Here is an 18,652-nt window from a genome sequence, read left to right as displayed (position 1 = left end):
TTTGATATCACCATAAATGTCATATGTGTACTGTTTCATACACATATATTTCCACTTTCTGAAAAATTAGTGATTCTAAAACCAGTCATCACAGAGACACTTCAACTGTCGAAAGACTTACATTTTTGTGTGTGTGACAGGGAAGCAATAGATCTTCTGACATGGCAGTACTACTTGAGAACTGCATTCACTACTACTCTGCTTTGTTAAGTGATAAAGCTAGATTTACACTCAATATATTGAGTTAGTTCTCTAATTTTACATTATAAATGATCAACTTAGTTTTGGGAAACCTTTCCCTTATTTTTTTTTTTTTTGAACATTCCATTAAATTTTGTCTGGTACTGATCACTCATAACACATAGTACCTCATACATTACATTTGTAAAGTGTATTGACATACATTTCTTGGTCTGTTACTGTCTCAGTGTCATTTTTACCGTACTCAATGAGACCACCACTTACGAACAGCAAATGGACAACTGAAACACTCAACTGAGTATTTACCATACTCTGTTATACATAAACCTCAAGTTAGACTAGGCAAGGCTCCATTTGGGAGCAATAGCTTTGATTCTCTTCAGGTGTTTCTTTGTTGTTGTTGTTGTTGCTGTAGTAACTGTTCAAGTGGTGTCAGTCCTGAAGGAAGTGGTGGGCTGGACCAGATGGACTGAAAAAACAAAAACAAAAGCAAAGATATCATCTCATGTAAATACTTGGCTAGCAAAATCGAGCTGGTAAATTAAATTTCTAGATAAGGCTGAAAATGAAGGTTTGACCAAACCCTGTCATTTATATCACTTGGAATTGTTAGTTCTTGCCTTTCCACTACCAAGCCTAACATTTCACTTGGGACCGTTTATTCATACCTAAAATTAGACTATGATTTCCTGCAGCAACAATTGAATATGGTAATTATGTTTGGTTGGTTCTAATCACATGGTGATGGTATTGATGGCACCAGGGAAACATTACATCAAATAGCTCAACCTTCAGAATTGGTTCTAATCACATGGTGATTCTCGTGACATCATCTCAAACAGGAATAAATTCAAAACTCAACAAGGATTTGTACCTGATTTCTGGTCAAAATTTCTTTAAAATAAATGGCTGCTAGTGAAACGTGAAAGTAGGTGAAAATTGAGAGCTGACTATACCCACATGACTGGATTCTATGTTACAGGCTGGTGTACTGGTAGTCACTGCATTAATAGCTGTAAGTTATTGGGCAAATTGTTAAGAAAGAAACTCAGAAGTCACCCACTAGTATATAAGTAAGTCTTTGTCATACTAGTGTAGATAGTAACTTACCTGTATGTTACTGGGTAAGAGTGTACTTGTTGGTGAGCTGGATAACTGAGCTGTATTAGTGGAAGCCCATGTTGCACTATCTGATCCCCAGCCAAGTCCAAGACTACCACCAAAACTCTCTGGTAATGGAGAATGTCGAGGGGATGTATGTGAACTTGCAGATCGACTTGAGAATGGTGATGATGTCAAGTTCAATCCTGTGAGAAAAGTCAAAGTTTTATCAATTTTTACCATGCTAAAAATAAAATGGGGGTCAGGGAGTTAGCTGGTATGCTTCTTACCACTGCAGTCTTGGGTCTAAATTACCTAGCAATGACTATAATAAATAATAATAATCTTTATTTATACTGAATAGTTCTTTAAGCATATAAACACTTGTCTCCCAAGAAGTCCAGTGAGGGCCATCCCTCATGGGTTCAGTGTTAATGCAGGAGGAAACCGAAGTACCCAGGAAAACCTACGTTGTTCGGTAGAGTCAAACTGAACGACACTCTTCTCACTTACAGTGTGATAAATCAGAGTTGGATTCAAAACAAGCCTCTATGTGTAAGAGAGCTGTTGGTCAGTCTGGAGTTATCTTGCTTTACATAACACTAAAGTGATTCACAGTGGTGATTAAAATGAATGTCTTGGCTTTTTAATTGGCTCTCAACATGGTGCCCCATTTAGCTAGGTTTATTGTTCAAGCACAAGTACTAATTAATACATTTCATAACATATGTTGTATAATGAACAACAATCTATAATACTAAGTGGGAGTTTCATCTGGGGGTATTTTTCAAATTGGCCAAATGGATTAGAAAAACATTAGCGGAGTTATGTTTACAAAACAGTTGTACATGAAATATGTGGCATTCATCGCTGTTGATGATGCCCATCGAGCACTCCTCATGTAAAGCCAGTTTACTTGAATACTCTTGTTTGGTATTTCATAGTTTGTATCAGTAGAATCTAAACCAGCTGTTAACTCTTATTACGCATAATAAAACTAGACTTAATTCTTATATAACAATACACATTAGGAAAATGGCACACCAATATGATATGTAGAAAGTTTCAACATATGTAATTTCAGCCAGGATGAGATTACTTGTGAAAATAAAAAAAAACAACCCAATTTTATGAATGCTGCAAGTATCCCGATTAACTTTGAATTTTTGAGTGAAATGTTTAACCTTGTAGATGTCTTGTAACTATTGTAATAATCAGTATTACATAACCTGTGCTTCACACCACCATTTGTTATACAACATTTGTCCTATTTTCCTCCAGCAGAGAATTATCACCCTACATTGTATAATTCTTTGCTTGAGAAACTGTAGCACAAATGTTTATGTATTTATTTATTTATTTATTACACCTTTGCAATGGTACAAAAAAGAGCTATAAAATAGGACAAAATATACAGATCGAACAAATACACATGACAATACAGAATTAAACAAAATCAACATGAAACAGGGATGGCACTCCCCTGTCAAGTTAAAAGCATACTTAATATGCCAATATCTATAAGTGTCTCAAACTTGAGTTTCTTTTATCCCATAACGATCTTAAGTTATAAAATGTTATTGTCAGTTTTGTAACATACATGGTGTGAAGCATGGGATATGTAACACTGATTATTACTGTAACACTAGTTACAATACATGGTTATATAATATCTTAGGGCAAAAGCCTCAAAAGTAGATATTTACCATCACTCTCATTGGCTGTCCAAGGTGAATTAAACAGTGAGTAGGTAGCAGACATAGAGTTATCAGTCAGGTCTGAAGCTGTTGGAAACAAATTAGAGCTGTAAAAAAGAAAGAAAGAAAGAATTCAAGACATGAGTCAGAATCTAAACTGAAGAAATATGTTTGCTTTGTAGTTTAAGTCTTATAAAATGATCCTGTATCATAAAATATACTGCCTCCTTTTCATTCAACACGGATCTCAACATAATTATGTCTTATAAAATGATCCTGTATCATAAAATATACTTTCTCCTTTTCATTCAACACAGATCTCAACACATTTCATTAGCCTGAGCCTAGGATAAATATTCTATACATGTATGTTTGCAAAGAACTATACAACCCATACATTGAAAAAATATCACTTTGTTCAAGTCCATTTCAAAACGAAGAAATATTTTAAAAATTCAACATAGGAATATTAATGATAAGTTCCGCAAACATCAATTCAATATTTAGGAGAATACAATAAACCTGCTGGTGTTTTCCCTACCTGGATGAGTCTTGAAATCCTGGAAAAGTGTCAGTTGTGGTGGTAGAAATGCCAGGATATGTCATACCTAGCCTGGTAGGTGATGGTCTTTGTATGACATTGGAATCAACTGGCTCCTGAGAAAATGAACGTGAAATATGTCCTCTTACAATTACAGTCTGAAATATTTCTGAAGAGGTCTTCCATTACGACACATCTCCCCCTTAATTAGTAATATTAATAATTACTTAATGAATGTCTGTCTAACGCCTAAACGGATGAAATTCTGACCCTAAAGATTAACAGAAGGTCAATGTAAATATTTATCACTTTATATCTTTAATATTTTCATATGAAAATATTTCTGTAATTTGACCAAATCTACTATGACCATTATATGTATATATGTTTATCTATTAATTTTTATATTTATGTAACTGGTGTATTATTTCATGTGTTTTCACTGACATCTGTATTTCATTGGTGATGAGATCATTTCTTGTGTGAGTTTTCACAGGAATGGAAGTAGAATTAGTATTTTTGCTAAAGACAGTATTAAAGTAGAACTCTGAACCCTGGTAAAATCTTCCAGGGTTCCCAGTAATTTTACCTGGATTCCCAAACAAAATTATGGTAGATATCTAAACGGTAAAAGTGTCATATGTCCCAATTAAAAACAATACTGTTTCCTGTTCCAAAAGATGTTGGGTGAGGGCGCTCTAACATGACATGAGACCAAACATGATATACTCTTTCTTAGTATTGTAACAATAATCAGACTTTGATGCCCATTGTTGAGTTATAATGTTCAATCCTCTGCAGGGATTCTATCTTTGCAGTGGGCATTTAATCTATACAGATTTATAACTCTTGGTGGCGCTATAACACTATTACCAGATCTTACTTTTTATACTGAAGGTTTTATGAAACAGGCCAAAAAAACTAGGCACCAACTCTCTTTCTAAATAATGATATTAATGTTGGTTTATTATATAGTGCATTCCTACTCAAAGCTCAAAGCGCTTTACAATTATTAACTCTGGCTCGGATCTATATTGGCACAACAGCCCTTTTCACTTCCTCAACTCCCTGGGGAGCATACAATCCATTGCAGCCTTTATAAGTGCATAGGATTAAAGCCTTCACATTGCAACCTCTATCCTACCAGGTCCCCAATTATACAGCTGAGTGGACTGAGGCACAATTGTGGGTCAAATCTTGCCCAAGGACTTTAGCCACTCAGAAACAAATGGCAGTGATGGGGCTCGAACCTGCAACCTGCAGATTCAAAGCCATCCACTCTAACCATTCGCCCATCATGACTCCATTCAAAAATATAACATGTCTACTGTTCAGAAATCAACACATTTTTCATACTTACCACAAATTTTGGAAATGGCATATCATCATCATTTTCAGTAAATTTCAAATCCCTCTCAAGTTGATTAAAATCCAGCATATTTTCATCACCTGATTCTCGTGGTGATTCAATTTTGTGAGCCTGTGTGTTTGAGAGTGGTGAACCAAAGAGAGCTTGCTGTGATGCTGATACTATTGACTCTAGTTGTTGCAGGGTCATTTGTTGTATGTCTTGGTCTTGGCTTATCTGGTGTGGGTTCATTATGTCCATCGGGTTGGAGTATTGTCCACCAATGTTTTGCTTTGGTACTGGTATATTAAGCTGGTTCTGCATATACCTGTATAACTGCTGATCAGTTGACTGATCTGTGCTTCCTTGCCCTACAGATTCTCCCATCTGTGCTAGAAGTTGACGAGGTACTTGTTGATGCTGTAGTTGCTGCTGCAGCTGCAGATGTTGTTGCTGTTGGTATTGCAACTGTGACATAGTCTGCTGTTGTTGTTGTTGTTGTTGTTGTTGCTGTTGATGAACATACTGTTGTTGTTGCTGTTGCTGCAAAGCATGATGTTGTTGTTGTTGTTGCTGCATTTGGCCCTGCAAATGGGGAGCATTTTGTCCCATCAATGGATTCAAAAATGAATGGATGTTAGGTTGCTGCTGCTGATGTTGCTGTTGAGAGCTCTGTTGAAGATTAGCTGCCATGAGAGGTCCTCTCATGGGTTGTCCCATGGTAGGATGCATGGCCTGTTGCCGTGCCTGTCCAGATCCAAAGCCAGTGTGCTGCAGCAGGTTCTGTTGTTGTTGCAATGTCTGTTTAAGCTGCATGTGATCTAGTGTGGGATCATACAGTTTAGTTGTCTGTCTTCTTGCTTGACTTGGTGACTGTCCTGGACTGTGTCCTGGAGGTATAACTGGTGATGACATAGTTACAACTTTGTCACCCCTACCTCTATTCTTCTGACCACCTCTGTTCACATCTAGGTTCTTTTTGGGAGATTTGTCATGGTTTTTCTTGGGAGATTTCTGGCTATCTTTCTTTTCCTCCACTATCTTCACTGACCTATCCAAGTCCTGTTTTGGCATAGCCTGAAAAATAGCACCACATGAAATACTAGGAATTCAAATACTTGAGCAGGAAGAAGTACTGTAAAGGGACACAAGTAGTCTGTATTATGTTCACCTAATGAAGCACTGCATGATTTAGATGAGGTAGCACATGTCCAGGGCTAGCACCTACACTGAACAATAAACGAGGTTTCAACTCAGTTTCTTTTTTGTAATTGTGCATAAAGTAAGTGATGTAAAATCATTAAATTACTCTCCAGAACCAAAACTTTACCAAATGGCAATTTCCTAGAAAGGTATTACCCCATAATTGAAGTAACTACAACTCACACTCAGTCTCACAATTAAAAGGTTACTTCCAAGTATAATGTTGTATTTCTAACTCACCTGAACAGCAACACTTTGAGTTTTAGTGTCCACTTTAATTTCTACTCTCCTTTCGGGTGATTTCACAACATTTTGTTGCACAGCATCCTGACTCTTCTGCAGTATGAGGTTTGTATCTTTTTGTGTGGGCATAGCATCTCTTTTGACTTCAATCTTCTGTTTGATAGCTGGTCTACTTGGTTGTATCTGTATTTGTGGTGTGGACATTTCTACTCTGTCATCTTTCTGTATGGGACTGTGGAACCGGAGCTTCTTGATAGCATTTGGTTTACGTTCCACTTTCATAACACTACACAGAAAATAAAAGATGATTTTAAAGTTTTTATAACTAAATATATTCAGAAATTTGTAATGGTTGTCACTATGCAGTACAGAAAATATGATGATTCTTATTATTCCACATGTAGAACTAACGATAATTGGAAAGTTATAATGACTGCCACTGTGAAGCACCCTCGTATTCTAGTATTGGAAAGGGGAACACCACTCCAGGAGACATTTTCATAAACTATGGATTCTGGTGAGTCATTTCATGATTTTACATCACTTAATAATTGTAGGTAATGTAAAATCATGAAATGACTCTCCAGAAGCCATAGTTTATGAAAATGCATATATCTCTTGGAGTGGCGTTCACCTTTAAACAGGAGGAAACTAGAATACCTGGAGTCATCACTTGTCTGACAACAAGAGAAATGATGAGGAATGCCAATCCAACTGTTTTGAAACAGAAAGATAATTAACAACAGTGATATTGAGAAAGTATTTCTTGTGTGCTCAGCATCACACTGATGCTGAGATTTTTACTGTTACAAGTGTTAGTAATTTGAGCCCTACCTTGAGACATTCTCACTCAACCACTTTCCATGTTCCAGTAGTCTTTCTATCCGTAATCTACTCAGTGTCTCTTCACTCACTTTCATCTTCTGTCCTTTGATGAAATCTAACAAACTATGAGATGGGAAAAAACCGGTCATTAATCATACTGATATTGAAATATGTTGAGTTGGATAATCAGTGTGTTTTTTTAAATACAACTGAACTGTTAACTAAAGGTAAAGTGGTACTTCTAGGTACATAAAATGCCTGTAAATATGTGTGTGTGTGTGTGTGTGTGTGTGTGTGTGTGTGTGTGTGTGTGTGTGTGTGTGTGTGTGTGTGTGTGTGTGTGTGTGTGGGTGTGTATGTGTGTGGATGGATGACTTGATGGAACTGCAGGCCAAGTTATGGCACACAGTCAACGAATGCAAACAGCCAACACATCAATATACATGTTTTTCCTTCAACAAGCATGACTTTACCAATAGCAACCACAACCATACTTTGAAAAAAGATGTAAAGCCCAGTGGTAAAGCCAGCAAACAAACAGCCTGTCAACCTGAACAGACGAAATGTTACTCAGAAGTAATAAGAACCCTTGGTCATGGACCTGGTACAAGAATGTATTAATTTATTACTATGTTTCACCACCAACCTGATGAATGTGTTAAGGATAAGATATACATATAATTTTGAGACAACTCATCTACCATCAGCAGAATTTTACAGCAACCTAGATTGTCTTTGTCAAAGACGAACTTTGTGTGTAACTTGTACGTCAGTTGTGTTGCCTAAAGATCCATACATACATACACACATACCATCTTAACTACCAGCTTACCTGTGAGCTTTTGCCAGAGGGATAAAAGCTTGTAGACCGAAGTCTTCTTGAGTGGGTACATTTGCCATGCTTTCCTCAACCTTATCTTTATGTTGGATAACATTCATTATCTTGGCTAACTTTGGCCATATACTGTATAACAAATCACAATAAAATAAAATAAAAATTGTACAAAAATACAGTAGAATGAAAACCTTGTCCATGTAGCATTCATATCAAACCTGAGGCTGTCATGGGTTATCAAGATGAATATTTGTTGGACTAAAGATTATACTATGTACAAACCAAGTTATAGTCTTTGAACAGAAAATATGGATAAAATACCCTGGTGGTTCATGTTAAAACAACCTCCGTCTATGTCACTTAGTCTGATGTGCTAGAAATATGAATAAAAATGTTCTGCATCACCAGTTTTTCACAATTTTTCATAAATTATGCTTGAGGAACTATAGTTATTTTATTCCCCAATATTTTTCATTTAGTTGAAAAATACCAGTGACCTAAGGGTTTGCTACTATTTGTCTAGTAACTTGTAACAACAAGGCCCCTTAGGTCAACTGCATTTTGCTTGACTGAACAAAATTAATTGGGAAATAATATCGTGTAAACATGAATTTTACTAAAGACTAATATTAGCATTTTTCACTTATTTCTAGAAACTTGAAAATAAACTAATATGTCTTCTTGTACATGAACACATCAGGCTTCTGTGAGATGGTTTGATGATTGTAGTTGGAAAACTTACTATGATTTGTCTTGTACAATGGGATCATTAAAGATACCAGGTTGTTGGATTAACCAGTCTAAGATGAGTTTGATGGCTGCTAGACTGGCATGATCCCTGGCTTTCTGCTCTGATTTGGATGGCATGAAGTGAAGAAGGAGACTCAGCACAGACACTACAGACAAATAAAAACATCACATCACTATTTATGGTACATAAAATTAAAACTCATCAATTATTTTTAATACGTTGCAATATACCCAACGACATCACATTTAGTCCTAATCTGCTACTATGCCCTCTCGTGGCAGCAAATGAACAGGTTCTGGTCGAACTCGAAATAAATGCAATTCGTATTTGCAGTTGTATGAAACTGGTTAAAAACAGTTTTCAGAATATATACTTTTTATTGTGAGCTACGTTGTTGAATGGACTCTTTGTAAGTGTGTCTGTCTACTTCTCAGTTTCAAACTGCACTGAGTGTCTACACAATACAATGTATTCTGTACAAACGGTACAAGGAGGCTTTGCATGCATCACTAAGGCGCAGGATAGGTACCTTAGAATGTCTAATGGTTTAATGATGATTCCACTGTTTAAATTAGATACATCACATGTTGAAACAGGTCAATACATCTTTCCATCATTTATTGACAGGAATTTTATTGCAAGTGTGGTACAGATGAATTACCCAAAAGTAATTATCACAAGTGATGGCAGTTTTACCTTGGAGCACAAAGTCCCTGTATACCCACAGTATTACATAGTCGCACAACTCTGAGAAAACAGTATTGAAGAAGAAATAAATACTAACTGTTAAAACTAAAGATAAGATTCCATGATAGTTCTTCATCTCCATTATAACACATCTGTTTAGTTTCACCACTGTCTCCATTTTCACCTTGGAAGTGGTCTTCTGGATTCTTAATGTGATGCAGGGCAAACAGGTTGATGACAACAATCTGGACTAGTTGTTGTGAAGTGAAACTTTCCTGGTTTATATGCATCTTGAAATGTTCCACTAGTTTATCTTTCATGTTTGCTGCTCTTTGCAGATCTGTTTCATAAGATCACAAGCAAGTTACACATTTGTTTCTCTACTTTAGACATTGACTACTCAATTGTAGATGTTGTTTATGCAGTGATTTCATAAATCTGCTACTCACAGACTCTACCTATCATACAACAATTACCTGTAACAATCACATATGAATCACAGGCATGACTATTGTATTCATATTCACAAAATAATTCAATGTACATATGGGTAGACATAGGCATGAAGTCAGTCACACACACACACACACAGATACAGAATGCATAGTATACACAGACACGGACATATGCATACACATACACATACAGACTGACACATAAATACAGATATACGCCACACATCTTTCTCATTCCATTTTTCACACACACACACACACACACACACACACATACACAGACACACAGACAGACACAGACACAGACACATACACACACAGAGCTGAGTAGTAGTCTTACCTGCAGCAAGGTAAATCAATGCATGGAACTGGATAAAGAAAAAGATAAGTTCTACAGGTGTTATCTTGTGAGTCTTTAGTTCATCCCTGGAGAAAAAACAACAACAGATTTACAGAATATTTCACTGTTTTCCTTTGATACCAATAGTAGTTCATAACATCACTAACAAGTGACTTCTATCAAGTTCTATTAATGGGTCAATGTAGATTCCACCAAAAATCAATCCTGTTTATTAGAATGGTAACAAGGTAAATTCAAATAATAGTTGCCTAGTAAGTAAAAGCTGTGGGAGTGACCTTAGTTGCTATGCACATGTGTTTATTTATGAATGTTCATTCACTGAAATACCTACCAGTAATACAATTGTAATAAATTGTCATTCATGTATGTTTGTGTTTGTGCATTTCTTTATCCATTACTAATGAATCATACAGTTCAGTTGACCTCACATGTCTAAAAAAAGCTTCCATGACAAAACCTTACTTACTTGTCAATCATTTTGGTAAAAGCCATTTGCAGGTTGGTGACTGATGCAGGGAATGGATGTTTGACTGCAATACTTCTGACATAGTAGAAGACTGTGGCTAATTGATCACCTTTGCCTGCTGCCAGGATAGCTAGTTGATTGTATGGTTGCCCATTGCTGGGTACCAGCTGGGCAGCATGTTGGTAGTAGGTGTGTGCCTGGGTGTTTTGATTCCGATAACGAGCTTAGTAGATTAGAACACAAAGCCTTTCAGTACATGTATGTGTAACTAAATTCATGTTTTGTGTGTATGATTTAACATAAGCATTCTGAAATTGATGATTGTTAATTTGATAGGGTTTTAAAATTGAATAAAATCACTTGGCTATCTACTTGATTTGAAACACAGTTGCCTTCTAGACTCATTTCAAGCTCTGGCCACCATAGTAAGAAACAAAACAGTTGTTCAGTTCATGATAATTACATTAACACTTTTATTCCAAAACGGAATAATGGCATACCAAGGTCAGGGTGGGCAGATTCTAAGTACTTGGGGTGGGGGTGTGACGTTTACCTACCTATATCTCCGAGATGAACCAAACAGTGTTGACATATATAATGACATGATGATGCCTGTGGTTGGACAATTTTTCTATGGTTGGGATTATGTTCGTTGAGAATTCCTAATCTGGAGGACTTGACATGACATGGAAAATCCAAATGAAATGCACTGCACAGTTCCTGAAGCAGCTGAAAGAAACCAACAGAGGTGATAGTTTACTCATTGAAAGCAAAGATTAAAGTCATCATCAGCTTACAATGCAATTCTAGTAGGAAATGCTGTACATGGTTTTATTTTCAATTATTACAGTACTGTACAGAGCTGTATGACAAAATACAGTATATAGTAATGGAGTAATGTGGAGGTAGCAGGGGGTGGGTATGGGCGTGGGAGATAGGAGTAATGTGGAGGTAGCAGGGGGTGGGTGTGGGCGTGGGAGATAGGAGTAATGTGGAGGTAGCAGGGGGTGGGTGTGGGCGTGGGAGATAGGAGTAATGTGGAGGTAGCAGGGGGTGGGTATGGGCGTGGGAGATAGGAGTAATGTGGAGGTAGCAGGGGGTGGGTGTGGGCGTGGGAGATAGGAGTAATGTGGAGGTAGCAGGGGGTGGGTGTGGGCGTGGGAGATAGGAGTAATGTGGAGGTAGCAGGGGGTGGGTGTGGGCGTGGGAGATAGGAGTAATGTGGAGGTAGCAGGGGGTGGGTATGGGCGTGGGAGATAGGAGTAATGTGGAGGTAGCAGGGGGTGGGTATGGGCGTGGGAGATAGGAGTAATGTGGAGGTAGCAGGGGGTGGGTATGGGCGTGGGGGATAGGAGTAATGTGGAGGTAGCAGGGGGTGGGTGTGGGCGTGGGAGATAGGAGTAATGTGGAGGTAGCAGGGGGTGGGTATGGGCGTGGGAGATAGGAGTAATGTGGAGGTAGCAGGGGGTGGGTATGGGCGTGGGGGATAGGAGTAATGTGGAGGTAGCAGGGGGTGGGTGTGGGCGTGGGAGATAGGAGTAATGTGGAGGTAGCAGGGGGTGGGTGTGGGCGTGGGAGATAGGAGTAATGTGGAGGTAGCAGGGGGTGGGTATGGGCGTGGGAGATAGGAGTAATGTGGAGGTAGCAGGGGGTGGGTGTGGGCGTGGGAGATAGGAGTAATGTGGAGGTAGCAGGGGGTGGGTATGGGCGTGGGAGATAGGAGTAATGTGGAGGTAGCAGGGGGTGGGTGTGGGCGTGGGAGATAGGAGTAATGTGGAGGTAGCAGGGGGTGGGTATGGGCGTGGGAGATAGGAGTAATGTGGAGGTAGCAGGGGGTGGGTGTGGGCGTGGGAGATAGGAGTAATGTGGAGGTAGCAGGGGGTGGGTATGGGCGTGGGAGATAGGAGTAATGTGGAGGTAGCAGGGGGTGGGTGTGGGCGTGGGAGATAGGAGTAATGTGGAGGTAGCAGGGGGTGGGTGTGGGCGTGGGAGATAGGAGTAATGTGGAGGTAGCAGGGGGTGGGCATGGGCATGGGGGTGGGCGTGTGGGATATTTACAAAAGAGTCCACAGTAGTAGTTTGGCATGACAGTGTACACAATAGGTTTTAGACATGGTTTGAGAACCCCTGGTAAATATTGAATCCAGAGGGGTAAGTATGGTAGATCACATTATCTCTTTTATGCTTTGGAGAACCTCGGTGAACAGTATTATTTCATACAGCAGTTTAACAACATGGTTTGGATCGGTTATGGACATGTGATCATCCAGCATGGTTGAACAAGAGTTTGCATTAAATAACAAAGTACATCATTAATACTGCATGCTATTCTGATATAAATCTAATACAGGAACTGCAGCATTTTACCTTATGTTCCACTTTTTATTTCTACTGTTTTTTTACAACTATGAATTCAGTTATTTTATTTGATATTTGTTATTTCCTTTACCTTAACAACTGATAACTTAAATCTTGTTACAAATCTCACAGAATGAGAGAGTTGTCAACTATCCAGACACTGTCTTTCAAAAGCATATTTTAATAATAATAATTTTATTGACCATATTCATACTTGGAAATTGAAATATGATTGCCACTTGTGCAGCAGTGCACCCTAGTGTTAAAACAGGAGGATACTAAAGTACCCTAGGAAAATGTGAGTTGTTCAGTTGGGTCAAACTCACCCCAAAGTACCCTAGGAAAATGTGAGTTGTTCAGTAGAGTCAAACTCACCCCAAAGTACCCTAAGAAAATGTGAGTTGTTCAGTAGGGTCAAACTCACCCTAAAGTACCCTAAGAAAATGTGAGTTGTTCAGTAGGGTCAAACTCACCCCAAAGTACCCTAAGAAAATGTGAGTTGTTCAGTAGGGTCAAACTCACCCCAAAGTACCCTAAGAAAATGTGAGTTGTTCAGTAGGGTCAAACTCACCCCAAAGTACCCTAAGAAAATGTGAGTTGTTTGGTAGGGTCAAACTCACCCCAAAGTACCCTAAGAAAATGTGAGTTGTTTGGTAGGGTCAAACTCACCCCAAAGTACCCTAGGAAAATGTGCATTCAGTAGGGTCAATTCACCATTCTTACATGTACACAACTGGTTGATTTTTCAATCCCACCCCAGTTAGTGCTGTCAATCCCAGACTGGTAAGCACTAATAAGCTAATCACTCAGCTAGCTGTCAATAACCTTATTTGCTGGTACAAGTATATTGTTTATGGTATTCCTCTCATGAATATTAATGTGTCACTTATATTGACAATATGATTTGTGGGAAAGTGATGAGTTAAAGTAACATTCATAACATTATCTTTATTTCAGAATTTGTGTCATAAGAGGTGCTTAAATTACCTGGAGGTAGAATCCACTAGCTGCCTCTAAAAATACACTCAAGTTTGCTTGGACTTCATGGCGTTTTGGATTCTATAAGAAAAAGTACAACAATGACATTAATATTGTATTATACACAATATTCAACATACAGCAAATTAATATGCATCTCTGTTTATGTTGTTTCACTCAACATTTCCTAAAAAGCAAATCCTCTTTATTAACGTTGACAATCTATTTCTGAGTTTTCATCATAGTTTAGTTGACATCAAGGACTGACTAGAAATTAGGATATTTCAAACCTACTACCAGCAACAGGCAAGTATTTGCAAGTGAAAATTGCTACTAACTGGGAAAGTATGTAAATAAATTAATTGGATTAATAACACTTGGCATAGCATGTTGGAACTACAGTGACTTGTATTATATACCATGGTTTGATTAGAACAGTTTTATGGCCTCTTTACATACTGCTTACATTTGCAAATGAATTTCAAGTTCCCTTGGCATTTCATGTGCACATTGAGTGGCCATATAACTCCTGGTATCAAACCATGGAATGTAATACAACTTCAAGGCTCTGTAGTCCTCTATTTGTAACAAGTACCACTTGTACATGCTTGCCTGTCACTGGTTGTATCATTCCATAGATAACTTTAATAATGCTGTACTACAATCTGTCACATTGTTCATAACAAAAAGTTATCTACAACTAAAAAATGAGGTTTCCTCCTGCTACGAACTGTATACAATAACAGATGAACAAGGTTGAGTGATTTAGCCAAAACATACTAGGTAAATTATTTACACTGAGTTTGGAACTACTACTACACAAATATCCTAGTTTTGATTACCCAGAACCTTGCAAAATGGCTCTCTTTCAAATCACTCAAAATAAAGTATTACTGCTACTAAAAATAATCCCAATGCAGTCCACTGCATCTAAGCATGCACAAAGGATTACAAAGTCACGTAAGTGGCTATGAATTACTGTAAACCTACATATTTTTGCCACTTTAAATTTTGTGATTTTACAGTCTTCAACCAGTTCTCACAGATTTATTTTTTTATGAATTACTATGCCTGGTGCACTGTTTATGTACAAAAGAGACATTTAGGTCACTAATTGTTTTTGTGTTTTTGTTTTCCAGTGAAAACAAGTCTTTAGTGAAAATTTCTAAGTTTACAGTAGACTAAGCTTTTGTACATAATACTAAATAAAACTTATCTTGATTATTCCTTTGTTGTTGAATTTATATATCATTATCCTAATATCCTAGATGAGTCGAAATAAACTCAGTTATCATCAATCTGATATGTACTCTTGAAATTCATCGAAACGAAATATGTACAAGTAAAACATCAATGATGCATATATTTTTTGTTTCTCTGATAAGAATAGGTTGACAGATGTTAACTGATTATTGATTCCAGACATATGAGTATCAACAAACTCAATAGACCCTGCTTGTAAATAGCACCCTCTTGTGGTAAAATGAGGAGAGGTAACTAATAAATAAATTGTTGGAGGGTGCTGTATCTGTTGGTCATAGCATTGACTAGAAAGTGCAGCAGTCACCCACTTCAATGTCTTGCCTCAGGGTCCCACAGCATTATGCTATGAAAACCTTGCCAGTAACTAACACTTTAAATATAACTTTGTTTATAGGCAGATATTTACATGATATTTTGAAAGACATTTTCCCAAGAGAACCCTGATGTCATGTAAATAACCCAAACTCAATGTGGTGGTAGGATGGGTAAGAATTTACATAGTGATCATAATGTGACACATGTTGTTTTTGTGAACAAACAAACCAATAGCACTCCAGCCAGACATGTGTATCAGGCAACCATTGAACTCTAAAACATGGAATCATTGTAATCCCTTGTGATTAACAGTTACAATCTAGTTCAAGATTACAGTTTTTTCTGATACTTGAAATGTTCCATCCTTCCATATAATAATTATCAAGGAGATTTATAATACACCTAATTTCTGGCAGAACTTGAAGCACAGAAGTAAAGGGATAAATTTACTTTATAATAAGCAGAAAAATAGATTCCCAAACACTGGATACAGGGAAAATAGAGAAGGTTGAGACTTTATGTTTAAAGAGACAGGTCTTGAGAGAACGACGGAAGGATGTTAGAGACTTGAAGTGATGGAGATTGAAAGGAAGATTTCCTTGATGATGTAGGGCCGATGTCAGAGATCCCTTGTCTTTGTAATATGTCTTTCTAAATAAAGCAAATGTTTGAAAAGAATTAAAAATATTCAGTTTCCAAACTATTACTTACAGACTTGTCTTTTACTTTTATCTGTAGTGAATTAATCTGATTCTTGAAGGCATAATTCCACAGATCTTGTTCCACCTTTTTATCCAGAGCATATTCTAAATCTGCTATCAACAACTGTTGATACACATTTTGCAATTTCTGCCTCGTGGTCCAGGTATCCCCGGTACCATCTGTCAAAGGAGATTTACAAATGAAAAGTGATACACTGGTAAACTTGGTGCTCACAGTTACATGATATTCAATCCTGGCAACACAACATCTAGTAGTGATGAAAAATGCTTGAGTAAAGCTGGTGAACTGTATCTGCTTTGGATGTAGCAGTTCCAGACCTTAGTTTATACTGGAAGGTTTATTGTTTGTGCTCCACATTGCTGCCCTTTACACCATGTAAGCTACAGCAATGGGTGGACTGCAACCAAAGATGAATCTTTCAGGCTACCCTAGTAACGTGTTACTAGCTATTTTGAAAGAATGGCTACCTTGTAATGAGATCTTAGTATCATTGTATGATTGTCACTGCTGTCACTGGATGCAATCTTAAAGTCAAAACAATTAACACTTTAAATTGGTAGAACTGATCATAGTCTGTGGTCAGTCCACACATCTATATCTATAAATGAGCCATTATTTTCTCAACCATCCTTTCCCTCTATGTACAGGTTGATTGGCTACATCTGCAGCAAGTTTATATTGTCTGTTTGCATATCTCGAAATAGAGTGGTGACGTACATATGGTTTAGGAAAGGAATAATACATCCTCACTTTAAGTAATGAGAACTGCGAACAGAGAGACAACTACTTTGCCTTCAAGACAGTAGACTTGTTTCTTTGGAATAACAATAATATTAGCCTTGACCTTCCACACATTTACATTACGTTGGTACAAGATTGTGTTTGACATGAAGACTTCACTATCAAAACGAAAGAAAATAAATGTACGCCTCCACTCTAGACCTAGGTTATTTTATGGATTCAGTAACATTTCTACTGTGTGATTCTGAGGTCAACAACTCTAATATACGAAGGAATCCCATACTGAAGAAGTGACTCACCCGTAACTTCCGCTTTGAAAGCCTCGGCTTGTCTGAAACAAAGACGTCGGGAATTTGAGCATCGATGGAAAAAATCAGACATCTACAGAGTTTTCTGAATTCCTTGTGGTGTCATAAATGCAACAACTTGCCTCTTTTTAGTTCTACAATCCAATGTATCTAGGTATGCGAATTTTAAATTTTGTAAACAACTTGCAGACGATAACGATACATGGTTTCGTGTCTCACTTGGTGTAACAGTTTGTTATTTTGCAGAAATTGGCTCTTAGATAATCAAATATGCGATCGAACAAATGCATGAATATTCCCTTTTAGTGTTGCATGAGATCTGATAACTAATTAGTGCAAAAAACTTCAACTTTACCTGAAAAGTCGAGCACAAGTACTCATCACTACATATTTCTCGTTAACATAACCGCCATTACTACTCGTTTGCATAATTCGGAAACCTTCGTTAAAGTCTCGGAAAAGTCGATGGTTCTCATTTAGTAAATGCGTGCCGTCTATTTTTTATCTGAACCAAATGTTCTTGATAAGTACTGATCCATTAGTTATATTCTCGAACAGAATCAGATATTTTCTTATTTCATCAATTTCTAAATAAATTCAGAGATGCCTTCGGTATGTATGTACGTACGTACGTACGTACGTACGTGACCCCTTGCTGACCCAGTTGTAATATGATCACACGTAACAAGTGCGTAAGCGTACAGACACCTTGAAAACCATATGTTACCATCACAATAGATGTGGGTTGCATATTGCTATAATTACATCTATTAACAAACATGTTACAAATATAACGTGTACATGTAAATTGTAAACAATGATTGCATTATATTTTTCATTTCAAGAAAATAGTTACAAACAATAAATTAGCTAATAAAATTAATCAGCAATAATAAGGGCAATATCATTTAGAATTGTTTCCCTAAATCGTAGCTCTACCACATGTGCCACATGCCACACAATACAAAGCTACAGGTCAAAGGTCAACAGTTTCCAACATTACATGCTATTTATTTATAATATATATATATTCTGTACCCTACTATAGTAAAATTCAAGTAGGTTACATAACTACTATATTAATATAGCATATTAATATAGTAGTTATGCAACCAAGTTGAACTTTTTTTCACAAGTAATTGTTATGGTCTAGCTCAGTTTTTAATTTATCATATTCAAGTAAGGTGCACAAATCTGAAAGAACTATTTTGTTCCTGAATTGTAATTTTTTAATAATTCTACTTTTTTTCAC

General features: G+C 37.3%; 1 protein-coding gene across 1 annotated transcript; it reads right to left on the bottom strand.

Annotated features, from left to right (window-relative positions):
- Window positions 1-356: 356 nt before the first annotated feature.
- On the bottom strand, window positions 357-17,797 carry LOC144441393 (uncharacterized). The gene is made up of 17 exons (XM_078130959.1): window positions 17,756-17,797; window positions 17,392-17,423; window positions 16,340-16,509; window positions 14,060-14,131; window positions 11,272-11,443; window positions 10,715-10,937; window positions 10,228-10,313; window positions 9,530-9,772; window positions 8,737-8,890; window positions 7,992-8,123; window positions 7,169-7,282; window positions 6,332-6,620; window positions 4,901-5,965; window positions 3,541-3,656; window positions 3,009-3,106; window positions 1,312-1,508; window positions 357-670 (listed from the first exon to the last, which is right to left on the bottom strand). The coding sequence occupies exons 1-17, from the start codon at window positions 17,779-17,781 to the stop codon at window positions 581-583; spliced, it is 3,279 nt and encodes a 1,092-aa protein (XP_077987085.1). The 5' UTR covers window positions 17,782-17,797; the 3' UTR covers window positions 357-580.
- Between the last annotated feature and the right edge of the window lie 855 nt (window positions 17,798-18,652).

Source organism: Glandiceps talaboti, chromosome 10, assembly GCF_964340395.1.
Source record: "Glandiceps talaboti chromosome 10, keGlaTala1.1, whole genome shotgun sequence".
In the NCBI taxonomy this organism is placed as follows: Eukaryota; Metazoa; Hemichordata; class Enteropneusta; family Spengelidae; genus Glandiceps; species Glandiceps talaboti.
Note: the sequence above shows the minus strand (reverse complement) of the source record. Positions and strands in the feature narration are given on the sequence as shown.